At 40.2% G+C, this 19,783-nt stretch overlaps 1 protein-coding gene across 2 annotated transcripts in view; it reads right to left on the minus strand.

The window, feature by feature from the left end:
* LY75 (lymphocyte antigen 75) overlaps positions 1–19,783 on the minus strand; it is a 93,466-nt gene that overhangs the window by 46,931 nt on the left and 26,752 nt on the right. For both annotated transcript variants that reach the window (XM_026647493.2, XM_024219336.2), the window contains 12 exons: positions 17,702–18,073; positions 13,675–13,848; positions 13,206–13,370; positions 12,388–12,498; positions 9,184–9,327; positions 7,041–7,229; positions 6,123–6,280; positions 4,515–4,622; positions 3,358–3,446; positions 2,719–2,891; positions 2,364–2,560; positions 703–845 (listed from right to left, as the gene is read on the minus strand). In XM_026647493.2, the coding sequence (XP_026503278.1) occupies positions 703–845; positions 2,364–2,560; positions 2,719–2,891; positions 3,358–3,446; positions 4,515–4,622; positions 6,123–6,280; positions 7,041–7,229; positions 9,184–9,327; positions 12,388–12,498; positions 13,206–13,370; positions 13,675–13,848; positions 17,702–18,005 (1,955 nt within the window). In that variant the 5' untranslated portion in view covers positions 18,006–18,073. The remainder of the gene's footprint in view (positions 1–702; positions 846–2,363; positions 2,561–2,718; positions 2,892–3,357; positions 3,447–4,514; positions 4,623–6,122; positions 6,281–7,040; positions 7,230–9,183; positions 9,328–12,387; positions 12,499–13,205; positions 13,371–13,674; positions 13,849–17,701; positions 18,074–19,783) is intronic.

Consider the following 19,783-nt stretch of genomic DNA (forward strand, 5'->3'; position numbering starts at 1 on the left):
CACTGGCCGCGGTTCGCCGTCCCGGGCCAATGGGGGCGGCGAGAAGCCGCGGCCAGCACATCACTCGCCCGCGCCGCTTCTCGCCGCCCCCATTGGCCCGGGACGGCGAACCGCGGCCAGTGGGGGCCGCGATCGGCCGAACCTGCCGCGTCAGCAGGTAAATAAACTGGCCCGGCCCGCCAGGGTGCTTACCCTGGCGAGCAGCGTGCCGAACGTTGCCGACCCCTGATCTAGTGATATACACTTTAGGGACATGTCTAAGATGAATGGTGTAAGTGATCCAGGACAGTCCTAAAAAGTAATTAGTTCTTCATTGGAATGACTTATTTGGAAAAAAGATTTATAACTGTCATAAAACTAAAGTCATCTGGAATCAAGCCTGTTTCTTTTAAGGCTAAATCTGGCCAATTGTTTGAGCTTTCAATTTCATTTCTGAGAAGACTTTGACTGGTTGAAGATTTTCTCTTGATGAATAATCTGGGTTGAAACGTAGCCTAAAACAAAATCAGATTTCATATACTAAATCAGAAACTTCAGGATTCTCATTTACAAAGGTAAAAACTTCACCATCTATCACAGTTATTCAAATGACAAATACACAAAACATGCAGCGTTTCTCAGATGTAAACACGGGGTTAGACTCCAATCTCAGCAGTGTGTAACTGAAATCACCATATCATCCTGGCATTTCTAGATTGTTACCTGATAATGTCTCTTAGTATATAATGGAGTTCCTTCATTTCTGCAGTATCACTGAAACTAGGAAGATGACCTCCTAGTGCTTCACAGAATCGTTCTGCCTCTTCCCATGTCCTGGTTCTCAGCAATCTTTCACTATGAAAGAACTTCACAAAAAAACAAAGTGACAGCATGACTCAGTGACAGCATTGTTTAGTCGCTGTTATTCTACTCAAATGTGGGCATTATTTGTAGGAACAAATTATTTCTTTCCAGGGGAAGAAAGTGGAGAGCTTGATTTTAAACTTTTTTTTTAAATCATTCTTTTCCCCCAGTTTTATTTGCAGGAATGGCTGGATTCTCTGGATTTTTAGTCCAATTTTTGTTGGTCTACACTCAGCTTGATGGTATTTCTCCTCTTGTCTGTATGTACCACAATAATTTTTGAAAACGGCATCTGGTAAATTCCAAAATGCCAATGAATGTTCTGCCAAGGACAGAACTGTATGGATTTTGGTGAAAATCTGAAAAGCCTGATTTTCACTAAAATCAGGCCAACAGAATGCCCATTTTGTGCTACTGGCAGAGGAAGCTCTCAGACACCCTCAGACATGTGCTGCCTACACATATCACAGGCAGCAACTCACCAGAGCATTGCACATTTCCTTTTTTATGTAAGCCAACCTATATTCCCAACTTCATCCCTTACCCCCACCACTATGGCCAGCCCACTCCCACTTAGGCATTCAGCCCCACTCTGGTCAGTTGGGCTCCTCCCCTGCCCCCCACTCTCACCAACCCCTCCTCCCAGCTCTATCCAACCTCCCAGCAGGGACTCCATTCGCACTTAAAAAGTTGGATACCCAAAGCTCAGCCTACTTGAGCAACAAAATGTGTGATCTCTAGTTTACTATCTGTCTAAAGTTTGTACTGCATCCCAAACACTGAATCCAGAAATTAGGAGGTATAAATCAAATAAGCCATTCATTTTAATGGGATTTGATTCTAAGCAATTCCATTAGGATTTTTAAATGGAAAAAAAAAGTGTGCTTCTAAATTCAAGATCAATGAAGCCATTCCAGCCAACAGCTAATTGACTCAGAAAGCTATCTTAAAATAGCAAATACAACTTCAAAATTTGGCTATACTCTTTAGTGGATGAGATCGACATATTCCTGTAGCCATCCAGAATGAAAAGTCAAATGTCCCCATTCATGGCCTCTGACGGTACACAAGGGGATGTGAGAGGAGAGAAGCTGCAAGGTGCCAAGTGCCTTCTTTGTGCCTCTGTACAACAGCCAGACACAGTCAGGCTGGAGGGAAGACACTCCTTGTTAGTGCCACCAACAGCACTAGCCTCCTGAAAGGAGACAAGGTGATGGCAGAGCTGTGCCTCAACCTTCCTTGCACTGGTCAGCAGTGTTGGCCTGGCATGGAGGGGAGTGCATGCTGCACCTTTCAAAGGATGGTAGAGTTGCTGCTCCAGTGTGCACTGCTTAAGAGCCTTTGGAGGAATTCTGCCTGAGTCAGCAAGAATTCTTCCTTGGGCTCCCGGTGCAGTATGGCTTCTCTGAAACTCCCCGCAGCGCAGCTTAAAGCCACAAACTGGCCATTAACATGTATATACAGACGGCTGCAAGAGAGTGCCAAAATAAATAAGGCATTTAATAGGAAAAATGTATTACCTTATAGCAGGCAAGGCCTGATCCATTTTGCCATCCAGGAGGACAAGGGTCAGTTGGCTTAGGAAGTACTTCTGGCTGCCTGGGAGGCCCAGTATAGTTCTTGCAGATAGATAAGGCTGTAAAGGTTTTACAGTCTTTGGCCTCCCATTTTCCAAGAGATTTCCCACTTGACATTGCCACACATCCTCCAGGAAATGCTAAGATTTTAACAAACAAAGACAACATTTAAAATCTCCTTGCTGGTTTTCAGAAAGTCCACAGGTTTTTGAATTACAGTCGTGCCATTTTTGTGAGACTATAAATGCACTTTATCACAATTATTTATTTTAGTTTTCTTAACTGTTAAAGATTTTACCTGGCTGTAAGGAATTCCAGTTTGCATACACCACAGCTTCATTTTTTCTCCCATCTGCATCACCCCAAGTATACTTTCCTGACCGGTTGATATCTTGCAAGCCTGTCCAGAAATATTTTTCTTTGCCTTTACTGTATTTTCCAATCAAACTGTTTATAAATTCTTGCTCAAACCTGTAATAGTCACAATTTATTTAAAAAAGATATTAAAAGGACATTTGTAACTATCAAATCAATTTGAAAATGAAGGGATATTCTCTTCTCTATGCAGATGGGTAAGTCCAAATGGTTATAAGAGGCGGTTGATGCATTCTGTACATTAAGAGAATTTAATTTTTAAATATGCAAGTTTGAATTGCCTACAAAATACTAACAGCTGATAATGGCTAGGCAGGTGGTAAGCTGAGACTACTGCCTACCATGCATATCATTCTTGTTTTAATATTACTTTGTCCTCCCACCACCAACTGTTGTTGTGTCATATAAACCTAGCTTATGAGCTCTTTAGGGTAGGAATTGTCTTATTACTTGTCTGTACTGTGCTTACCACCACAGTCCTTGATTGGAGCCTCTAGGATCTACTGTAGTACAAACAAACAAACAAACAAACAAACAAACAGTAAACGATACAGGGCTGTACCTGTTCATTATTGTAAGATTGCACTGAGCTCCAAACGATACTTTACTGTTATGAATCTTGTAACAGAAGTCTCCATGTCTCTTCCATCCCTAAAAGTGTAGAGAATGAAACATTTATATTTTTATAGGCAAGTTCTGACAGTATAGTCCAACCTACTTCCCCAAAAGAAAGCATTACACCATTGTTTGGTGTTCAGGCACAGACATGCTACTACGAATAAAACCCAAGATCAGGGTACTACAGAATTTTCACCCTCTCAGCCAGGGAAGAAAGAACATGTAAAGGAGTGACACACAATGGGCTGTATCCGACATTAAATATCCTTACTTTGAGTAAGGGCCACAGGATCAAGCCCTAGACCTATAGTGTTTGGGGAAACAAGGCAAAAGAAAATACAACACTATGTGTGCAAAACTGTACAGGAAGAACACTGTGATTGTTGCTTGTCAAAAGTCAATACTAGAGTGAAATTCTGGCCCCACTGAAGTAAATGGGAGTTTTGCCACTGACTTTAATGTGCTCAAGATTTTAAAAATATTTATTTTAAAAATGCAATGAATAATATCAACTTAGGAACATGACTGGAATAGTGATTTAGAGGGGAATAGCCTGTTCAGGAATGTAGGCAGGGAAAAAAGGGAAGAGGTGTTGCATTATGCATCAAACTGTATTCACTTGTTCTGAGATCTGGAAGGAGCTGTGAGGCACACCATTTGAAAGTCTCGGGATGAAAATGGTTTTAATTGAATTAAACAAACAAACAAACCCAAAGGGAATTAATGAAAACACATCTATTAAAATTAGGGTTTGTAAAATCTATTTTTTAAAATAAAGTAATACAATATTACAGCTTACATGTTGGGAATAAACTGCTTGCCAGCATCCCAATATACTTCTCAGTAAACAGAGGGGTATGACTTTTAAAAGACAATCCCTACCAAGTGAAAAGAATTTTAAATTAAGTCAACTTTTGGGTCTAAACTACTTGGATGTATCTTTATAAAGCTAGGACAATCCAATGTTTGATAAATTCTTTTAAAAATGAGAACTCCAAAAGTAGAGGAAATAAAAGTAATTTTATGTAGGCAGCATTTTTACATTGAAGTAAGGTAAAAGAATCACACATTTTTTAAATAATTGGCATTATGAATTATTACCTCTTTCAGGAAACAATGTTTATCAGATGTTTCATTCAAAACCTCTCCTTTTTTCATGCACACATATTTCAGTTTCTCTTCACAAGATTTGACTCTCCACCGACCCAACTATTAGAAAGGAGGAAAAAAATGGGATTTAAAAACCCCTCAAAACTTTCAAATTTGAACTTATTTCCATCTATACTTTAGTTTAAAATCATTGCTGTGATGTAGACATAAGCCAATTTAAGTTGTGGGGACTCCTCCAGGCTGAATCAGCCTTTCTTGGCTCTTGCTCTTTAAGGATTAACGATTCTCCTGGCTACTGGCCCTATAAAAAGCCTGATTAATTATGCCTGCTTAAGAGACCTTTGTCTGCAGGGTGTCCTGCTATCTCCTGCCAGTGTCATCTCTTGCTCTCCTCAGCTGTCCTTTACCAAAGCATTACATGGATACCTCATTTTCTTCTTAATTGATCAGGGCCTGCGATGACCCTCTTGAAGACACCAACTGTGCTGGTCACAGCAGTACTTAATAGCTCCCCCAGGTTCACCAGATCGTTCCCTCCAAATACAAACCCAAACTGCCCTAAATTGCACTTTCAACATGCATTGCGTTGTTACATCAACAGACAATGATGTTTCATCATGATGCAATACTGCCCAAACATACAAGATCACGTAAAATCCCACTGTCATCATTTTAAAAGTACTTATAAAAGCCTTAATGGAGAAACCCTGAAATTCAGGGTTTGCTCAAACAACTGGTTCGGATATGTATGCAGAAGTCCGGATGCTATCAAAATCAATAACACCTCCAGCCAAGCCCTGAAGCCCTCCTCCATACTACGTCTCTCTCCCCAAAACATTCCATTGCTCCCTCTCATATGTCTCCTTGGGGAAGGCCTGCTACCCTCTTCTGTGTATTTGCGGAATAGCTAGTAAGTCTTCTCCAGGGGAATAGCTCTGGCTAGCTCCCCACTCTGGCATCTTTGTGCTGCTATCAAGATCTCTCTCCCCTCCAGTCCCCTTTACTACCCTCCAAGAGCCATGGTCTCTCTCCTTCACTCCACACTCCAGGTGTCTCATTACCCCTTCTCAGAAGGGAGGGCCTAAATTGCTCATAGTGCCTCAAGCCTCTAGGGTTTGATTCAGGCTGGCTCCTCGTCTCTATAGCTCTGCCTACATCCCTCTTGGCTCTCTGTCACTCGTACATAACAAGGAGCTGGTAAGTGGTAACTCAGAAGGCAGAGCAGGATTGGAAAGAACAACATGGAGCAGCAGGGGAAACAACTAGCTGCCCCTCAACAGCAGCCAAAGCAGCAGCTGCTAGTGGCAGAATCTGAGAACTGAAAACAATTTTTTTCATTCCCTTGAAGCCCATGACACACACAGGGAAACCAGGATACACAGTATGCAAACTCTGGATAAATAATTTCAAGCAATTTCTTTTTTTTTAAATAGTGTCAAATAGTTATTTCTGAAACAAAGAGATTTGCTTTCATTTTCCCTATATTTCTCTATATATCAAAGATGATTCAGTTGTATTTGGGGTTTTTTGCTCTCAGCCTTCACACATACACCACATAACACTGTATCTACTATGACTGAAAGAGCATTGAGTTCTTACCTTTCCTGAATAGGACACACAGTTAGGAGTGCTGTTAAAAGGAATTTTTGGTTCATTCTGATCCCAGTAAGTGAAAACCACTTTGGATTCATCTGACCACTTAAAGAAAGCTGGAGTATCCTCATTCATGAAACCCATCCATATTTCCTCTTTAGTTTCTAAAGTTAAAATGGGGATGAGAATATAACTTTAGTTTAGTAAGTAAGATAATTGCAAATGAAAATGAAACCAACAAATGTAAGATTTAACAGCATGCAAAATACTATGAGCCTCCCAAAACCTGCCACGTCTCAGAATGCACTGCATTATTCTCAAATACCCATTCTCACAATGCGATCAGGGATCTGAGACTGGCACACAGCATTTTTAACCATCCAGTTTTTTATTATTATGTATGAATATACGTAACTGCTTTTTTTGTGATGCTTACATGTACCATCAAAATTACCACTAATCCAAAATGAGAAAGAATCCTCAGTTTTAGACAGCAGCAATGGAGAACAGGCAGACAAGTTCAATGACCAATAGTCAAGTAATAACTCAGGTAACTTTATAGATTTGAATGAAGAACTATCACCATTCTGTTTAAAACATAATACAATAAAACACAAAGTAAAATCAAAATAAGCATAACCCTACCAATACAAAACAGAGTAAACAACCCTAAAAAACTTTGAAGAAAAAAAATAGTTTCCTCAAGAGAGGTTGATCTTCTTGGGTCAGTTCCTCAGCTAATGTGAATCAGTTTACTACACTGAAATCAATGTAATAATACTACTGAAGTCAATGGAGGTACACCAATGTAGACATGCTGAGGATCTGGCCTTGTATCTCTCTATCTAAACGGCTGATTCATTAATTTCTGGCCTCATGGAGCTATTGTTAATTTTGTTAATATTGTTAACGATCCAAACTTACCATTATGAAGCTTTGTAACAACCAGCTCAACATCTGCTAAAGAATGTATGCTGATGAGGTCACTTTTCTTTTCTCTGCATGACTGACTTGCCATATTCCAGGAAGCTTGGTTATTCATCAGCATATAACACAAACCACTGTATGGAAGCCAGCCTGAATCACACTGAGTCTCCAAGTACCTCCAAACATCTGAGAATGAACAGAATGTGGATTACATGCCATGTGAGTTACACAGATTATTGTATAAACTGAAAGTTTGTTAAATGTTTTCTTGCAGAATCCTGAAGCTTCCAAAACAGAGGAATTATAATGTATTCACTCAGCAGGTAACTGTTAATATTTCCTCTTTCTCTGGCTCCGATCTCAATGTCCCACATTGTACCCTCCGATTCAGTGAGAAGAGGGGACCATTTTAAAAAGTAGCTACCCCAACTATGTCAAATGGAAGGAGAATTCTACTTCTGTGATACTGTTCAAATTCTCTTCCCAAAGTACAGAAATCGCTCTAACAGGAAGCGCACAGAAAATGCTTCAGTCTCTACCAGCATTTCTGTATGTCTCACACTTATTACAAACATCATTGACTTAAAGTAAAATGGAGAGAGGTAATGTTAATAAAAACAAGTAACATGGCTCTTACAACGTTGGAACCTAAGCCAAGGGTCAAAGAGAAACATGTGGGGCTTGCATCTATCCAGCTGGTTTAGGAGGGGAGAAAGCCATAAGAGTGATTAGTAATATTTATGGGTGGTAGGGAAGGGGCAAAGAAAACGCAGCTAGTTGCAACGGAAAGTAAAAGTTATCCATTACCCTAACTGTGGTGTAAGTGAAAGGTATTTGTCAGAGAAACAACGACCACTGCCACATCTTCCCTTGAAACTGCATTAGAACACACAGCCAAAGCAGCTAAAAAACAAAGCTACAGTACTTCATTGTTAGCGGCCAGTATATCACTCCCTCAGCTTCAGCAGCTTGATTTAGAAGGAATGCATGTCAAGTATATAATATTATTTATATGTATTGTGGTATCACTGAATGGCCTCATTCAAGATTAATGCTGTGAAAACACAAAAATTCCCAGTCTCAGCCCTGAAGAACCTACTATCTTTTTCTCCCAAGTAGGTTTCCTGTAAATAGTCTCAACCTCCAATGAGGTTCAGCTTAACTGATTTAAAACACAGCATAAAACATAAATACATTTGAAGTAATCACAAGTTGTATGGTGGAATATTACCGTAGGTAAACTTACTATTTCATACAGCCTATCAGGCCTTTCCTAGAAGCTTACTGAATGTTTACAGCACTACACAAATTATTTTATAAAACAGAAGAGAAGACATAGACCCTGCCTCAAAGAGCTTATATACTAACTCATACAAAACCAAACAAGGAGACACAGTTCAGGTATGGGAGGTGTGAGGACACAACTGGTAATGAGGTTAGTGTCGGAACAACACTTAGCTCTTCTCTAGTTTACATCGTCAAAACACTGTACAAACATTAACTACCTCTCAGCACACCCCTCTGCAGAAGAATCAAAGAGGTAAAGATTATACAGTGGGTCAGACACCAACTCAGGAGTTCCTGGATTCCAATTCTGGGCTTGATATAAAGCCAGTGGAGTCAATGAAAAGATTCCCATTGAGTTGAATGGGCTTTGAATCAGGTTCCCTATGCTCAATCCACCTAAAACACACGTCTTGTCAATATAGGCAAGCTTTGTAAGGGAAATGGGTTTTCAGAAGAATTTGAATGAGCAAGGCTGCCTAGAGGATAGGAACTTCCAAACATTGGGTACAGCATGAAAGAAGCCACAAGCTGAAAATAGGAAAATATGATAAAGAAAGCAGTATGGAGGAGGCAACTGGGAAGCACTCAGGGAATGTTTGAGAAAGTAGGAGGAAATGGGAGATGAGGGTGAGGGAAGATCCTGCACTGTCTTGAAACGGAAGGCAAAAAGTTTGAGTTTAATGTAGGAAAAGAAGGGACTCAGTGCAAAGGGATTTTGGGGAGGGAGGCTGATGTGGTCAGAGTGGGGAGAGGACCACTACTTTAACACTGGCAGGTGACTACAGCAGCAGTGGACATTACCCTCATATCACTATATATTGACCAGAAACGCAGATGCATAGAGATGGATTACCTGGTAATTCTGATTTTGTATTGTTAAATGGCTTCTTGCAGACATATGGAAGTAGAGTCCCACAGTGGTAACTCTGCCATTGACCTGAGGCAGCATTCATCGCCACACAACTTGACCCATCCAAAGGCGACACATTTTGCATGTCTTTGGGAGAGAAAGAACTACATGTAAGAGTGCAGATTTATATAAAGTGAAGGTGATTACTGCTTCTTTTGTCTCACACTTTTTGATGCAATAATAATACTCTGTACTTCTGTAGTTTCTTCCATCTGAGGATCATAATGCACTTTACAATCTTTGGCCTAAGGAACTTGTTTTACGGTAGGTCACATAGGAAGCCTTCTGAAAGAACCAGGAATAGAGCTAAGGAATCCTCATTCCTAGTCCATACTTTAACCACAAGACCTAGCAGAATATTCCAGCTAAACTACAATTAACACAAGGAAAATTTAAGCTATGACATAAACCAACAGATAAAAGGAGATGATTTAATGAAATAATTGTAAGTAAAAGTCAACTCTTAAATGTCCTTGTATATATTTAGAGGTAGCTCAGTTACAAATACCTGCTGTTACGATCATAGGAGTTTCAATTGGAAACTACCAATATACTGTTTACCAAAACAGAAAGTCTATATTAATACAGTAAGCACAGTAAAAGCAAAATGAAAGAATAGTGACTACATTTGCCACAGAAGTAATTTGGTAATATGCACTGCTTTATGTTTTATCATCAAGTTTTTCTGTCTTTATAATGAGTGAGGCAAGATCTCACGAAAGTTGAACTTACAAATGTAGAATTATGTCCCAAAAAAACTGCATTCAAAAATAAAACAATGTAAAACTTTAGAGCCTACAAGTCTACTCAGTCCTACTTCTTGGTCAGCCAATCACTCAGACAAACAAGCTTGGTTACAATTTGCAGAAAATAATGCTACCTGCTTCTTGTTTACAATGTCACCTGAAAGTTAGAACAGGCGTTCACATGGCACTGTTTTAGCTGGCGTTGCAAGATATTTATGTGCCAGATCCACTAAAGATTCATATGTCCCTTCATGCTTCAACCACCATTCCAGAGGACATGTTTCCATGCTGATGATGGGTTCTGCTTGATAATGAGTCAAAGCAGTGCGGACTGACGCATGTTCATTTTCATCATCTGAGTCAGATGTCACCAGCATAAGGTTGATTTTCTTTTTTGGTGGTTTGGGTTCTGTAGTTTCCCCATCAGAGTGTTGCTCTTTTAAGACTTCTAAAAGCATACTCCACACCTCGTCCCTCTCCGATTTTGGAAGGCACTTCAGATTCTTAAACCTTGGGTCGAGTGCTGTAGCTATTTTTAGAAATCTCACATTAGTACCTTCTTTGCGTTTTGTCAAATCTGCTGTGAAAGTGTTCTTAAAACGAACATATGCTGGGCATCATTCGAGACTGCTATAACATGAAATATATGCAGAAAGCGGGTAAAACAGAGCAGGAAACATACAATTCTCCCCCCAGGGAGTATAGTCACAAATTTAATTGACGCATTATTTTTTTAACGAGCATCATCAGCATGGCGGCATGTCCTCTGGATTGATGGCCGAAGCATGAAGGGGCATACGAATGTTTAGCATATCTGGCATATAAATTCATTGCAACGCCAGCTACAAAAGTGCCATGTGAATGCCTGTTCTCATTTTCAAGTGACATTGTAAGTAAGAAGCAGGCAGCAGTATCTCCCATCAATGTAAACAAACTTGTTTGTCTTAGCGATTGGCAGAATAAGAAGTAGGACTGACTGGACTTGTAGGCGCTAAAGTTTACACAGTTTTGTTTTTGAGTGCAGTTATGTAACCAAAAACAATCTGCATTTGTAAGTTACATTTTCACGATAAAGAGATTGCACTTCAGTACTTGTATGAGGTGAATTGAAAAATACTATTTTTTTTGTTTATCATTTTTACAGTGCATATTTTTGTAATCAAAAATAATACTATAAAGTGAGCACTGTGCACTTTGTATTCTGTTTTGTAATTGAAGTCAATATTGAAAATGTAGAAAAAAATCCAAAAATATTTAATAAATTTCAATTGGTATTCTACTGTTATAAGTGCGATTAATAGCGATTAATTTTTTTGAACATGATTAATTTTTTGAGTTAATCGTGTGAGTTAACTGCGATTAATTGACAGCCCTACTTATGATGAACAGCACCCTGCTTTGCAAATTGTCCCATTGAAATCACAAATAAGGTGTGACTCATGTAAAAGTGGCAAAGCTGGGTCCTGAGACTTTGAAGAGATGATAAAAGAAATGCTTCATGTGGCAAATCTTATAAAAAGCTCTACTTAGCAAACTTATCCAAAAATAATAAACTCTCACAAAAGCCACATCTTATCTCTCTTCTCATTTGCTTCCTCAAACGACCACCATTTGATGGAACAAGAGGCTATTCAATAAGCCGGAAAAAGAGAGAGCTCAGTTCCAAAAAGACTAGACAGACTTACTTTGAGGAGGGGCAGGAGCCTTAGTATTAATGTTCAGTTATACTCATAAATACCCACAACAAATGAAACCAGATTTCAAATGCAAGACTTCAAATTCCAAGTTACTTAATTGAGCAAAACTCTCACTGATTTCAATGGAACTCTGAGCAATTAAAATAAGTTTCCCAAAATTTGTCTTTCTACCTCACCTCCTAAGAAGCCACAAGTTAATGTAACCTTAAAGTTAAGAGTTTAACTGCACAAGTCAGGCTTCTATTGCCATTTATCCCAGGTCCCTGGCACATATGTGTTATTTTATATGCTGTTAAATGTATGCCTTCATATAGCAGTATAATGTGGTGAATTACAGTCATTATGATAATCATATCTTTGAATTCCACAATTTGTGCATAAAATCTCATCCATTCTGCCAGCGGGAAGAAGAAATTGTCAAAGAACCCTGGAGCTGCACCAAATATGCAGACAATCTCAAACTGAAGGTGTTTTTAAAAGTTGTCTTTTTTACTTGGGGTTTATTAACCCTAATCTTCCATAATTTGAAACTTGTGTAAATAGTAGAATTCACCTTTTAAGAAAAATATTTATGGATGTTTTTCAACTTTTTACAGCAATGGAACAATAATGTTCTCTTTGGTAAAGTGCAATAAAAGAAGCTGAGAAGTAAAGTTCCAGTTTGTGTTATGAATATACGTTCATTCAATTGAAAAGATGGTTACCTGGATTCCAGTTAAGAAAGTTCAAAGGTGTGTGGTCTGACCACTGCCAGCCTCCAGAAATGTCCAGTTGGTTTAAGCCAATCCAAAACGCCTCTGCAATGCCATCTTTAGCTGGAATTAATAATTAAAAATGGTTAACTAAAACTACGTCCATCCATTAAACAGTTGTTTTTAAACTAAGGAGCTAACTGAAAATATGTCCAATAGAGAAACATTTTGCATTGAATATGGATGTGCAACTTCTACTGAAGTCAGAAGAAGGTAAGGTCCCTGGGCAGAATTTGGCCCTTAATAGTTACAGAATTCTGTTTCTTCCTCCTGTTCCCTCCAGAAGCTGATTGTTTTATTCTCCCATACTCAAAGACACAGTGACACCTCCTGCAGTCCAAGCCTGAATAAAGCCCTGTATGGCTGCACAGGTGATTACATGTCAATGGCACAAAACACCCTCTTCCTCAAGGGATGAGTGCACTGCTAGAATGGATATAACTAATTTGATTTCCAGATCCAAGCCTGGATCCCATGCACTGCACTGACACTAAACTGTCATGCTGACTCATTCTGCATTTTGTGTGTGGACACTGGCCATTTACTTCTGTTTACATTCACAAACACTATAATACAATCAGATGAGCTACATGAGAAAATCTCAGGTTAGATTAGTAATTCATTCCTATTATACAAGTTACAGCACCAAGAGATCTTACATGCCAGAGAATTTTAATGCTATCTTGAAATTATTCTACTTGTCAGGGGTTCCTGATATTCTGCTGCCAACATACTCCTCTCATCTATTTATTACAGACAGTTATACCTACCTTGTATATAACTTAATTCAGTTGTACTTGTGATGCTCAGTAAATCTCCCCCTTGTGTTTGACATGAAATATAGGCTTCTTTCCAAGAAAGAGCAGACTGTGTGTTTAACTGGTAGCAACTTTCAGCTCCTGGATCATGTTCCCAGGTATCACGACAACCATCCTCTGTTTAACACAAACACATGATCCTGGTGACTATAGCAAAACAATAACTGCATTTGGGTTTTTTCAAACATTTTAGTGAACATTATTGTAATACAGAGGAAAATGCAAGGAAGTGTTTTAGTTGTATGTTAAAATCACTCATATTACAGAGTATATTTGTATTGATTGTTATATCAATGTTCCAATATCAGTGAAACCTAATTTAAAAAGAGTTTAGTATGCAGATATCGTACCATAAAATGGAGCTGTACACACATGAAATTGCAGAACTCTGTTAGAACATCTATTTAGAAAACCTACGTGCCTGGTTTTAAGCAGATTCCCCATTTGGCATCCTGATTGTAATTGGAGGTTGTGGCACACCATTCACCATCTGTGTGTGTTTCATCCCGAATGCAGTCTTGATACCATGTCTTATTAACTAGGAAGGGGAACTCACAGGGCCTTCCATAGGAGTTACCATCCCTCGTATAGATCTCTGTAGGAAAAGCAGATTTAGTATTTGAAAGAGAAATCTGAACACACCTGAAAGCATTATAATGAATGAATAATCTAAAACTCCCCTCTCACAAGTTTGTTGAGGAAGAAAAGAGTAGCAAATAAAAGCTACTACTTACATGGAGAATGTTAACTTAAAAATTACCAAATCACACTACTGTCTAGGAACATTGTACTCCATTGTTACAAATAACACATAATAATACTATAACTAGAAGTGATTAAAGAAAAATATTTTTTCTGTTCCTCCCCACTCCCCAGGCATTACTTTGTGTATTAGCCAGTTTCACTATGCTTCCTGTATGGTCAATTAGACCCCAATCCTGTGAACACACTTGTGTTGAACTTCATGCATTTCAGTAATCCCACTGAGTTCAATAAGACTCTTTACACATGTAACGTTAAGCATGCATATAAGCATTTGCAGGATCATCACCTTAGTTAGTTTCCCCTTTTGTTCCTGTGAATCCTTCCCACAAGGAGTCGGGGCCAGCTAGCCACAAAGCACCACCAAAAGCTCTGAGGACACAAGTGAGCCACACCCCAGTATGGGACCCCTGGATTCGATTTCAAGTTGATGGTGTCCCTTTAAACAAACACGAAAATGCTGTATATTACTGTTAACTGCTATTACTTTCTGCCCAGTCTAATGGAAATTGTAAAATGTATTATATCACCCATAAAGGGCTCTTATAGAATACTTTACCTAGCCCAAATTTGACTCCATGCCTGCTGGACTACAGAGGCATTGCACTACTCCCTTCTCAGAAGCAATAAATACAACACAGCTCCCAGAGTCAGAGATACAGAGTGCACCAAGTTTGACTGCCATGTCAATGTGGTAATCTGAGTAATCATGGCTATAGTATTGGGGGATACATTAAACACATTCAAAGCACCCCCTTCCTCCTCATGCAGGGGCAGGTTATTCTCTGTATGACAGATTGTTAGTCAACTAGGGAAGAAATGCTAAAGGAACATTGTGGCCTGCAGCAACTTTTCCCCAAGGCTAGATCTACACTAGGAGCAATTTGCTGCTATAGCTATTCTGGTATAATATACCAGCAAAGCTCTCCCAGCAAGGACACAGCAAAACTACATCTACACTAGAGCTTTTTCCAGCACACCTATGTCCATCAGGGATCACACCACATGACATGCCTGATCAATACAGCTATGCTAGCAAAAGTCGGAACTGTACACATGGCCTAAGTGACAGCTCCCTCTGTTAGAGGGCAAGGAGTCATATGACCCTCAGGACTCCCCTGAGAGTCCTCTTAACCTAAACAAAAATCAAGGATCAGGAAGAGGAAAAAGGGATTCCCGCAGTAGATCTCTGATAAGGGAATCTCTTGGAGGGGAGGAAGAATGGTCTACTAGATAGGGCACTGGACTGAGACTCCAGAGACCATTGTTCAGTTCCTGGCTTAGCCAGAGACTTTGTGTGTGACCTTGGGCAAGTTACTTGGGGCCAAATTTACAAAGGTATTTCGATGTCTAAAGATGCAGACAGGTGCCCAACTTCCTTAGGTACTTTTGTACATCACACTAGGGCCCAGATCTTCAAAAGGTATTTAAGGCACCTAAGTGAGTCACACACCTAAATATCTTTGAAGATCTGGGCCTCAGTGTTCATCTGCCTCTTTAGGCACTTAAATACCCGTGTCTCTCAGTGCCTCATTCCCCATCCGTAAAATGGGGATAATAATACTTCCCTATCTACGAGGGGCGTTGTGAGTATAAAATCCACGGATGATTGTGAGGTGCTCATTTACTATCGTGACGATAGTTGTAAAAACAGTGCTGGAAGCTGTCCCTGTGGGCATAGGTTCCCTACAACTTCCAAGTAGGTATAGGAAGCTGATCCTCTTCCTATTGTGGCAAACACGTGTGAGTTGCAGGGTAAGTACGCATGACCAGAACTCCCTGTAAAAATCCATGAAGCTGACACATTGTCCTCCTTTAAACCCCTCCTAAAAATTCACTTCTGCCATGTTGCCTACAGAACACTTGACAATAGCAAAGCAGCTGGTGTGCTTTAACCACTGCTTCTTATGCTAAACATAATAGTCTCATTGTCACTGTGCACTCCCCCATGTGTTTGTTATATCCATCTGTTGTCTCTTGTCATATAAAAGCTTGTATAGCCTTTTGGGGGCAGTACCATCCTTTTCATCATATGTCTGTACAGCACCTTGCACAATGCAGCCTCAATCCCTGACTTGAGCCACTACTGTGATGCAAATAAATAAAATAAATAATAATAATAATAAAGTAATAACAATACATAGGGCTTTTGTTTTACAGGGTATATTAATTTCATTTTGGGGGTTATTTTTGTAATTGTTGAGTTTGATGTAGATGGGATTTTCAGGGTTTTCTTTTTACATATACCATATGAATAATGTATATTATATACTGTCATGAGTAAGCTTTTTGTAATGTTCCCTGGTGCTATTTAACATAGTACTGTTTCAAACAGCACTATGTTAAAGTGCACTAGGGAACCTTTAATGTGCACCAGCAGGATCAATATGGACCAATTAATGCACAACACAGTAGTGCGCTTTAGAAATCACACCCTCATAGTTCATCTTACTGCTCCATGTATACAAGCCCTTAGATACAAGTAACAATTTCTGTGTTTTCTAGTGTTTATTGGATAAACACCAATTTCTTTTTCCTTTTCTGTATCAGGAATGTTTTACTGGTGTTTATTGGATAAAACTGAAAATCAGAAGCCCTATAATAGGTTACTCTAGCTATGGCAGTAGCAGTAATTTTGGTAAGCTGCATGGCACCAAGAAGGAGAAGAGTGAAGAAGATCCTGGGATCCTGGAAAGAAAGGCAGGGACTGTCTTTATTTGTGTGTATCATCAATGCAAAGCATTTTAATAATAAATAAAATAAATAAAATAATAGTTAATAATAGAGAGTTTTGGAGCATGTTGCATGAGATCATCTTCCAATCAGCTCAGCAGCTGTCTGGTATTGAACTATTACTGTTTTTGGCTTTGCACAGTGTGCAGACTATTCCCCTTTACCTAGATAGCAGAGAATAAACTATTAAAGACAAAAACTGTCTCTCTGTTCCTTCTTTGCACTACTCCAGAGGCAGCTATTTCCTGCCTTTTATACAGGGCTTGTGGCAAAGATACAATCCAGGCCTATTTTTTTCAAACCAAGCAGCTAGTGGTTTGTTATTAAGGGCCTGACTTTTTTAAAAAAGTTAAAATAATGCTGTTATGGAGAAAAGTAGGTCAATCTACACTTTCTCCATGAAAAACTATTTACTCGTGAACTTTCGCACAGTGATCCACCAATTATGATGGTTAAAATATTGTTTATTTAAATGCAAAAAATATGCAGATAACCAGTTACACAGTTTTCAGATCACCACTCCTACTAATCAGCGTCAAGAACAGATTTAGGGTGGTAGGGAAAGAAAAAAAACCTGAAATCCTGGTCTGAATGAAGTTAATGGCAAAACTTCCACTGACTTTAACAGGGACAGGAAAAGGCCTATCAACTACAGTCTTGCTAGAAGGTGGCTAGTGTTTCATATATGAAAGGGATGCTATCAAAAGAATGGTAGGTGTACATGTACAAAACTAGCCTTTAACTTGACACCACTTCTCTGTAATTAATCAATCAATAAACACCACTTAATAAATTTGCAGTACCTGAACATCATTATCTCTCTGGGGCAAACTTTTCCTTCCTTTATCAGTCTTTCAAACGCTTAGAAGTTGGCATACTCCCACATATTGTTAGTGAAAATCATCACCATATCTCCTACTTCTTCCAGAACAAAATCGAAACCACAGACTTACCACGGTAAGGGTATTCACAAATATCATCGGAAGAGTTACTTCTTCTCCAGGTGTCTGACGAATTTATACTTGCAGTCACAACATTGTCTTTTAAAGTCAGTTTGTACTGGGATGCACCAAATATGGAAGCATCAACACATCGCCACCATAGCAGAAGTTGTGAATCACAATTAACCATTTTCAATGGAGATGCTGGTTTGGCTATATTTAATCCAAGGCACTGTTGGGATCCCAAGTGGAAAAGGCGATTTTGGGAGACCCATTTCCACAAAGTTTCATCTGTCTCCTTGCAGTCTGCTGCCATGATCTGTGAGTTTTTAACTTGTAGGCACTTGCTGGTTTTTTCATGGCGAATGGTAAATGCATCATTACCTATATATAAATACACATGTGTGATTTACATGGGAAATTTTGTTTTTAAAACTAAGACAAGTTCTGATATGCTCTACCAGAAAGGACTAGCAATTGCAGTACGTATACGATTGCTTATCACTAAGGCTAAGATTTTGTCATGGATATTTTTAGTAAAAGTCACGGACTGGTCAAGGGCAATAAAGAAAAATTCAGGGAAGCCCGTGACCTGTCCCTGACTTTTACTAAAAACATCCATGACAAAATGGGAAACCTCTGGGCAGCTGCGGGGCTGGATAGGCGCTCTGGGGCCCTCACCACTCATGGGGGCTTGGAGCGCCAGGGTCCCCCTTCACCCAGGCTGGGACCTGCAGGGGTCCCCCCACACTCTGTGGCACAGCTGAGCTGCAGTGATCCCCTTGCCGACCACAACAGTGGAGGGCTGCGGGGGTCCCCCTGCCGTGGCGGGGAGCTGCAGGGATCAATGCCATGGGTGACTGGGGGCTGCAGGGATCCCACCTGCTGTGGTGGTCCCCCTGCTGCCCACGGCGGCCGGAGCTGCTGGGGGGGGGTCCCCCTGCTGCCGCGGCAGTGGGAAGCTGCAGGGATAACCTGCCACCCACGGTGGCCAGGGGTTGCAGGGATCTACCTGCCGCCCGTGACAGGGAGCGGCTGCAGTCCCCCTGCCACTGCAGCAGCCGGGGGCTGAGGGCAGCTGGGAGCTGCCGGGTACCCGTGCCGCCATGGCGGTAGATGGCTGCAGGGTCCCATTGCCATTGCGGCAGTGGGAAGCTGCGGGGATCCCCTGCCGCCCATGGTGGTGAGGGGTTGCAGGGGTCCCCTGCGGCAGCTGGAAGCTGCAGCGGCAGGGGTATCCGGCAGCTCCCAGCCACTGCAGGCTGAAGTCCTGGAGGTCTTTGGAAGTCACAGATACTGTGACTTCTGTGACTTCTGTGACAAAATCACAGTCTTACTTACCACTGGCCCAACTTACATAAACCCTAGTGTTAGTAGCACATTTAATTTCATCTTCCTTAGTGAAAAATGTCTGTTAATAAAACAAAAATAATTCTTTCTAAATGCGCATAAAATGAGTTTACAATATCAGGGCTGAGCTAAGCCCAGTGAGGTCAATGGGAGTCTTTCTATTGACGTCAGTGCACACTGGATCAAATGTTGGATTGATCTGCAAACTGCCTGGGTCTGGGACCTTGTCTGCATGCCTGTGGTAAATCAACTAGCACGCTGTAGTTGATACACAAGCAGTAATAAATAATGATCATCATCATCTTTATCTGCTAATCAGCAGGAACTGTCTCTGAATGTGTGGCTGTATGGTGTCCAGCTCATTGGAACTCGCATCCAGACTGGGGTTCTTGGTTGCTACTGTTATATTAATTAATAATAACAATCATATAATAATGGACAATTATCCCATTTTGGAAATGTGCATACAACCATAAAACCATTCAAGCCCTGGTTAATTGTAATATTTACCCAACACTTACCAGCCTTAGGGCTAAGGTAACATTTTCAGAAGCATTAGGGGGCCTAGGTCCCTTCAAGAGTGACTTAGATTTTGCCTATATGGGAAAGTTTTTTCTGGTATAACCTAAGGTGTGGATTTAAAAGGATATAGTTACACTAGTATAACTTCCCATGTGGATACTGACTGGCCTTTTTTTAATATATCTTATGTCAGTTGGGAAGGATTTGAGGCTAAACTGAAAA

The sequence above is a fragment of the Terrapene carolina genome, unplaced genomic scaffold (assembly GCF_002925995.2).
Source record: "Terrapene carolina triunguis isolate 2854851 unplaced genomic scaffold, T_m_triunguis-2.0 Scaffold62, whole genome shotgun sequence".
NCBI lineage: Eukaryota > Metazoa > Chordata > Testudines > Emydidae > Terrapene > Terrapene triunguis.